This window comes from Mus caroli, unplaced genomic scaffold, assembly GCF_978045245.1.
Source record: "Mus caroli unplaced genomic scaffold, Mus_caroli_1 scaffold_12, whole genome shotgun sequence".
NCBI lineage: Eukaryota > Metazoa > Chordata > Mammalia > Rodentia > Muridae > Mus > Mus caroli.
Window position 1 is genome coordinate 7,071,490 of NW_028227267.1, and position 8,390 is coordinate 7,079,879.

General features: G+C 41.6%; 1 protein-coding gene across 1 annotated transcript; it reads left to right on the forward strand.

Moving 5' to 3' along the window:
- The first annotated feature begins 6,824 nt into the window (after positions 1 to 6,824).
- Positions 6,825 to 8,033, forward strand: LOC110309911 (NADH dehydrogenase [ubiquinone] 1 alpha subcomplex assembly factor 4). The gene has a single exon (XM_021182668.3). It carries the CDS (start codon positions 6,849 to 6,851, stop codon positions 7,368 to 7,370), a length of 522 nt encoding a protein of 173 aa, XP_021038327.1. The 5' UTR covers positions 6,825 to 6,848; the 3' UTR covers positions 7,371 to 8,033.
- The last annotated feature ends 357 nt before the right edge of the window (positions 8,034 to 8,390 follow it).

Below are 8,390 nucleotides of genomic sequence, written 5' to 3' on the forward strand. Positions count from 1 at the left end.
AGTCTTATCCCCACCAGCCTCTTTCCCTAAAGTAGCCATTGCTAACAGATGGTCAAATACTCTCCCAAATATGTCTACATTATACAAGTATATTAGATATATATATTTGACACATATGACATAGATTTATATAAATGTTAATCATCCTAAGTTTTCAATTTTGTAAAACACATTTTTCACTTGTCTTTATAGACTCCTCAGCATGCCTACCCATATAGACTTTCTATAGACTTTGCTAACAGGTGGACTGCATTTAAGGAGACTTTCTGGTCAAAGAAGAGACAGGATCCAAGTAAGGCAAAATGAAAATAAGATTAGAATGGATCAAAACACAGTGGAGGAAATGAGCCATCTGCGGGAGTGACCCAAGAAACTGTTGGAAAATGTGTGACTAAAGAATTTGTGAAATACCCCAAAGCCAATCACAGTCTAACTGCGGGATTACAGTTGTCTGTTTATGTGTCTGTCTCTGCTAGACTGCCAACTACTTGAGGTCAGGGACTGTGTGTGCTAGTTGGGTGCCTAGAATTCAGTAGGCAATCAATACATGCTGATTGAATTGAAGGAACAAACATCAGACCTAAGTATGATCATGACCCTAAAAGCATAAATGTATTGTCATCGGTTTTTTTTTTGGTGTGTGACATATGTATATGTGTTATGTGTGCATGTATGTGTGCCCCACAGCTCCTGATGTGGGTTCTTGACTTCTACCTTGTTTGAGACAGGATTTCTGTGTTGTTCGCTCATCATAGTATATGACAGGTTAACTTACCAATAGGTCGCCAGGAGTTCTTCTATCTCTGCATCCTATGTTTCTTTAGAAGCACTGGGATTACAGACATGAGCTGCTGTGACTGGCTTTTTGCGAGTCCTAGCAGTGCAAGCTCAGACTCTCATGTTTGTATAGCAAGCATTTTACCCACTGAGACGTCTTCCCAGGACCATGGTCTTTTTGTTTTCTTTAAGTATTATGGTAGAAGACAGAAAACTATACATTTCACCACAAATGTGACTTGAATTTCCCATGAAGGATTGAACAACCATGCTGTCGGAGTTTGTGTTTCTAGATGAATTTTATAAAGTCCACCAAACAACCAGAGTTATATCATTACTACTTAAATACAAAGTTTAATAAGTTGATTTCTTTTGAATGAGACCCAAAATAAGTGTGTTCCTTGTGGCTAGCTTCCACCAAATACATGATTAGCAAATCTGAAATGAAATCAAATTATGCATATTTTTGCAATACTTGTTAAACAATTTTTCAAAATAAATATTCATCTTTTATTCAAGGTTGTTTTGCTCCTTCATCTAAATACTAAAATTATCATTTGTTTTCCTTTTAGTGAAATCATGCATTTCATCCATAGTTATAAATCTGCTTTTGTTATAACTAAGCAAAACATGCGAACAGGGGTGGCTGGGGTGCCGTCTGTCGGCAGAGTTCTCTACCCTAATGACAGTACATTGAAGCTCAAAGGAAAACACTGAACAAAAAATTAATCACAGCCATCAGCTAGCAAGGGGATAAAACAATGACTATTAGTTACAGGATGCCAAAGGAACAGAGTGCAAAGGCACAGTCCAGCAGGAGCACAGAGAAACTGTCTTAGCTCCTATAATGATGATGGGAGGGCAAGACAGTTGCAATCACGATTAGCTTGGTGTTTTTCTGCCTGTCCATCAGAGAGAAACTGTCTATGCTTTCTAGGTGAGGAGCAAGATGGAAAAAAGTAAGCACCATTCTGCTTAGAGCAGGAAGGGGTGTCTGAGACCGGGCCCACTTCAGAAGCAGGGCTTGGGGGTTGCAAATATATTTAATGGAAAAGGCAAAGGCAAAAAATACAATGGTAAACACTGGTGCTTTTTGGAGCAAATGGAAGCCCTATTCATGAGCAAGGTAAGGCTGTATCACAAATCCTAGTGTTGCTACATTATTGTGAAAGAGACAGCTGGACTATGCCCCTTACCTCATCTCCTCAGATATGTCTTGGAACCCACCTTTGAACATCACAAGTTCCCCTTTAGTATTTCTGGCTCAAATATCAGTTGTTAGGTCTGGATTAAAATTAAAAAGCAATCAGCAAGATAGACTAACATAACATGTCATGAGACAAGTGAGCACTCGGAACCCTCAAACCTTCCACTAAGCAATCTCTGGTTCTGCAATGTACTGGAAATGAATCTCTATGTAGTTTATGACAGGGCGAGGCAATATCCAAAGCTCAAAGTGCTAAGATCATTCTGATCAAAGAATTCTGGAGAAATGAAGGGCAACTCTCAGTTCCCAAATCCAGAAAATGGGTTTCTTTCTGCATTGTTAGCCACTGAAACCATCTCTGACCCATTTGTTCTCCTCCTAGGAGTCAAATCAATTCCTTATATCTTCTTCATTATAATACAAAATGTTGTGCAGTTTTAAGAACTCTGAAACTGGAATTTGCCCATGTACTGTAAGGCAACACTGGCATCTACTGTCTGCCACCCCTTAATCTATGTGGCAAAGTTAATGTGCGCAGTCTTAGGCTCCCTTTAAAATATATATTTAAAATATTTTAGAAGGATGTGCCTGTTCCAGGGAAGATATTTCTTAAAGTGAACTGAGGTCAGAAGCAGAAGACACACATCTATTCTTCACCTCTGAGAAGAGGCGGGGCCTGGAGAAACCACTCCATTTAAATAGTGAAGTAAAGATGGAAGACTCTCCAGGATGTGTAGAGCATTGGGTAGCAGGTGTAGATAGGGTTAATTAGAAGAAGGTTAAGTTCCCAGGGTATAGAGATAGGGAGAAGCCTCAGTTGACAGCAGTACTTGCCCTGAAAGCACAACAACTGGAATTGGATTCTGGGAACCCAGAATAGAAAGTCAGGCTTTGTGCCATGCATTTGTAATCCCAGTACTGGGGAAGTTGAGACAGGGGGATCCTAGTGCTGGCAAGGTAGCTTGGCCTAATCTTGGAGGATAGGCCAAGTGAAAGGTCCTGCCTCAACAAACAAAAAACAAACAACAGCAATCCTCCCAAGGTGGCTAGTACTTGAAAGGGGATGTCTTGGTTGGTTCTAAGCCAACCTAACACCAAGTCATCAGAGATGAGGGATCCTCAACTGAGAAAATGCCTCCCTAAGATGGGCTATAGAGCAAGCCTGTGGGGGTATTTTCTTAATTAGTTATTGATGCAGGGAGAGGGGGACTCCGCCTATTATGGGAAGTGTTATCCCTGGGTTCATGGTTCTGGCTTCTGTAAGAAAGCAGGCTGAAACAAGCCATGATGAGTAAACCAGCAAGCAGTACTGATCCATGGCCTCTTCATCAGCTCCTGCCTCCAGGTTCCTGCCCTACTTGCGTTCCTGTCCTGGCTTCCTTCAATGATATGGAGGATATTTAAGCCAAATAAACCCTTTCCTCCGCAAAACTGGTCATGGTGTTCCATCACAGTGAGAGTAACCCAAACTAAGACAGGGAACAACTATGGAGATCGTTCTGCCAACTCCACGTGCATGCCCGTGTGCATGTGCGCATGCGTATGCACACATACATGCTCCTGCGCGCAGAGATAATAAGATCTAGATTTCACTTAATTGACAGTAGGATGGCCTTGTAAAAATCGCTTCATGTTTAGTTCTCAGTTTCCTCATCTATCAAAAAGAATTAACGAGAATCATGCCCTATGTGTTGTCTGTGTTGGAAAAAGGCTCAGCAGTTACGAGTATTCACAGCGCTTGCAGCGGACCAGAGTTCTGATCTCAGCAGACATATCCAGCAGCTCACAGCCACCTATAACTCCAGCTCCAGGAGTTCCAAAGCCTATCTTCTGTCTTCAGTGGGCATCCATACTCATGTGCCCACACGTATGCAAGCACACACGCACATACTCACACACACACACACACACACACACACACACAATTTTTGAAAAACTCCCAAACAATACTTGTGTTACCACTGAAGACATATCTTTCCCAGCCAGTAACTGCTGTAGCTTACCTGGTTCACACCTGGGTAAGACCACTGATTCGCTTTCCTCCCTCAGCAGCATGCATAGAACCCTCCAGTACTGAGCAGAGAGGTTAGTGTCAGCTTGATTTCTCTGTGTCCTGTGACTCGGGTATGTGGTGTGTGGTGACTTCAGCAATGGGGTCTTGCCATTAACTTCTGGAGGGTAAAAAAGAGCAATGCCAATGCCTGTAATGTTTGGGATGGGCCTATAAGACCCCCTGACCAACAGCTGAAAAAGAGGTAACCCCCACCCAACTCTAGATTTAATGGGTTGTTTGGTTTTGGTTTTTTTTTTGGTTAAGTAGTTTATAATGTCTGGGGAATATATTATTTTTCTCTCTCCTCCTATTATAGGGTAACATCATTTAAACTTCTTTTATATATGTATAAGAATCTTTTACAGTAGCAGACTACATATGGCTTATTCAAAGGTCTTTAGTGTTAATTATCCCTCCCCTTACCCTCTCCTATCCTCTTCCCTCCCCTCCCTCACCTGATTTTACATGCCCCATTACTTTCCTTTCCATCTTTCCATCACCCTCTTCCCTTGCAGTCCCTCCAAAAGCTCTGGTAGTTTCCTGACCTCTGTGGGTATCCCAACCTGAGCACATATATGTAAAGATTCAAAGCCAGCATCTGAGCATGAGACAGAACATGTACCGTTCATCTTTCCAGGTCTGGGTTAGCTCACTCATCCACTTACCTACAAACCCATAATGTCTGCTTTCTTTACAGCTGGATAATATTCCATTCTGCATGTAGCACATTTTTATCATCCACTCATCATTGCATAGACATTTAGACTGTTTCTATTTCCTGGCTATTATGACTAGAGCAGCACTGGCTATAGATGAGCATAGTCTGTAGAAGGATATAGAATCCTTGGGAGCATGACCAGGAGTGATATAGTTGTATCACCTGCTAGCTCTATTTCTAGCTCTTGATGAACCTCCACAGTGATTTCCATAGATACTGCACCAGTCTGCACTTTCACCATTGGTAACTAAGTGTTCTCCTTCCAACAAATCCAAGGCATCTTGTTGATAACTGTATTTTTTGTCATAGCCACTCTGACTTGAGTAACCAACCACTTTTCTGATTGGATTTAGCTCTGTAAGATAGAATTCATGCCTGTACTAACTTGGCCAAAAATTGGCATCTGGCTAGGATATAGACCCTATGGGAGAAACTGATACTGTTACTCTACTAAGTGGACAAAATATTAAACATTCCCCCTAAGTTCTTGTCTTTATACCCACAGGTCAGTGTGCACCATAAAATATTCCTTTTGCAGTAGATGGCAATTAGAACAAAGACTCAGAACTGATCAACAAACAGAGAATAAGGAATGGTGGCATGCACCTCTAAAGGAGATGTGTTCCATCCTGTGGAGTCTGAATGAGAATCACCCTCAGAGGCTCATATATTTGAATAGTTAGTCCCAAGCTTGGAGAACTGTTTGGGAAGGATTAGGAGTTGTAACCGTGTTTGAGGGAGGCGTGTTACTGGCAGCAGGCACTGTGGTTTTGGAAGACTAGCACAATTTCCTGTGTGCCCTCTCCGCCTCCTACTTATGAAGCTACTGTGAGCTCTCAGCTGCTGTTCCTGCACCATGCCTGCTTGCCTGCCTGCCTGCCTGCCTGCCTGCCTGTCTGCCTGCCATGCTGCCTGCCATGCTCCCTGCCATGATGGTATGGACTTCTAGTCCTCTGGAACTGTAAAAGTGTCAAATAAACTCTTCCTTCTATAAATTGCCTTGGTCATAGTGTTCTATTACAGCAATAGAAAAACAACTAAGATACATTCTTCTCACCAAAGGTGCAGGTATTGTTGCCAAAGAAGGGTGGAAAGACTGGAAAAGCCAAAAGCAGTGGTTGCCAGCAGAGAAGCAGTATTTGCTATACATGACAGTACAGTAGCATTCATGAACTCACAACAGCTAGAACTGCATACACGAGGCCTCCACAAGATCGAGCCGATCCAAATCCCAGCACAGAGAGCAGGGGGGCAGGAGGTCATGAATTTCCACCTCTAGCTGAGGAGCTATTGGTAGACGGTGGCTCCTACAGGGTGGAAAGTCAGCTTTCTTCAGGAATGTGGTTTCTAAAAAGCTTCCCAGGGTCCAGTAAATGGTCCTATACCCATGTGCAATCGAGCAGTATTAGGGAGATTCAGTGAGTGTTTAAATAAAAAAGTACATTGAGTCGGGAAGGAAAAGTGGTGGGAGGGACAAAAAAGGAATTACAGGAATTTAGGAACCACAGAGAGGGCAACGTCATGACCAACTGAAGGTAAGTGATATTAAGTTACAAGGACAAAATCTGTGAACAAGAGAGAATACACTTTTCAGAGTCTGCCTCCCAGAGGAGGAGAGAGAAGGAAATCTATATCCAAGTCTTTTCCACCATTGCTTGAAGAGAGCAGGGTGGGTGAAATGGAAGTACAGGGCCCTTCTGGCTTGTGAGGCAGATGGATAACCACACCCCAAATGACTAACCACAAGAACAGCAGTGCAAGGCCAGTCAGGATAGGCAGGACGCTGTCATACCCATTCACTCTTATACAGCCCAGGACAGAGTCGATGCTCAGTGTCCTTCTGAGGACAGCCAGAGAAATATCATCGTTTCTCCTTCAACTAAACCTGAAAGCTTCTTTAGAGTTGTAAAATAATAAATTATGGCCTTTAAAACAATGGAATATAATAGAGCCAGATAAAAAACAAGTTTTAAGTCACCAGGGCAATTTAGTAAGACTATGTCTCAAAAAAAAAAAAAAAAATTAGCACAGAGGTCACCGGTGCCGGTGTCTTCCCCACGTGCGTAGTGAACTAAGGGCATCATGATTTAGAGATGGGGGCTCGCGTGACCCGCGCCTTAAGGAACTTCAACGTGGAGAAGCGAGCAGAGCGGGAGATCATCAAGAGGAAGCCCTCCATGGCACCCAAGCACCCTTCTACCCGCGACCTCCTGCAGGCGCACCTGAGTCAGTATCCAGAAATCGAAGGAGTTGTTTCTAAAAAAGATAACAAGCTGCTGTCATTGCTAAGAGATGTATATGTCGATTCCAAAGATCCAGTGCCTGCCTTGCCCGTAAAAGTTGAACCACGACAAGAACCAAAGGAATTCAGACTGCCGATAGGAAATCACTTTGATAAGAATATCACGGACATTCCCAAAGGCAAGATTACTGTTGTAGAGGCATTGACCTTTCTCAATAACCATAAACTCTCTCCAGAAACATGGACTGCTGAGAAAATCGCCCAAGAGTACTATTTAGAACTGAAGGATGTAAATTCCCTTCTCAAATATTTTGTTACTTTTGAAGTCAAAATCTTACCTCCAGAAGACAGGAAAGCAATACAATCAAAATGAAGAAAATCACGAAACAAATTCCCCTGTATGTGCTCCCAAGCTCCATGCCCTTGTTTTTCGTGTATTAAATTATACAAGTTACTGTGAGTTGAGGGCCATAACGTTTGAAAGCTCTTTGACCTCTTCAGGATTGTTCATATAATTTTTTTAAAATTTATGTATGTGTAGTTCCTGGGTATATGTTAGCCGTATTGATCATGTGGCCCAAATGAGTCAATATTAAATTCCACTTTCTAGTTTAAGTTGGTTTGTTCTTTGTAGTAGACACTGAAAGCAAGAGTCCTCCTGACTCCTATAAGACTGGCATTGTGTTAGGGACAGATAATCAGCAGGGAAACACAGTGACTATATTTCCCAAGTGAAGAAAGAGAGAAAACTGAGTGAAAAGAAAGAAAAATATATATTACTATTCTAGAGATGAAAAATCCATGAGGGTCTTTTTAATGTTTTAAATTGGTTTTAAATATGAAATAATTTTGTAGAAGAATTGGTGGTATCTGACATGCTGGTGACTGTCTCTCTTTTGACAAATAGAAATAGGTAACTTGAAAAGGTTTCTAAGAGGGAGGCAATACTTAAAGATTATTTGAACAAATAACTTCTTTAATTTAGAAATGAGAGAAGTATGAAAGAACAGCTAAAAATAAGAGGATCCAATTTGATAACCAAACATTTATACCTGTTTTTATTCTAGGAGGAAAAATAACCAGTAGAAGTATAGAATAAATCCCTGACGGGACCTAGAAAGTTACCGATTCATTCACTTAAACTCTGGAATGGCACATTCCAGTAATAGAATCTCAGATAAGGTGAGATGAGTTTGGCTCATTCTGGCATGTTATACCTGTGGGTTCTTGCCCATATTGTTTGACCTCTCTGAAATTGAATTTCTATAAAAGTATACCTGCCTTATATAAGTTCCAGGACAACAGTGAAGATAAATGACAAAAGACCAGGCAAAGACAAAGTCTTGTAGTTAAAATGGGTGTCTACGGAACACACAACGGAATTACCTGTAGT

Coding starts and splice junctions, on each gene's coding strand:
- LOC110309911 (XM_021182668.3), top strand. CDS start 6,849: ATGGGGGCTCGCGTGACCCGCGCCTTAAGGAACTTCAACGTGGAGAAG.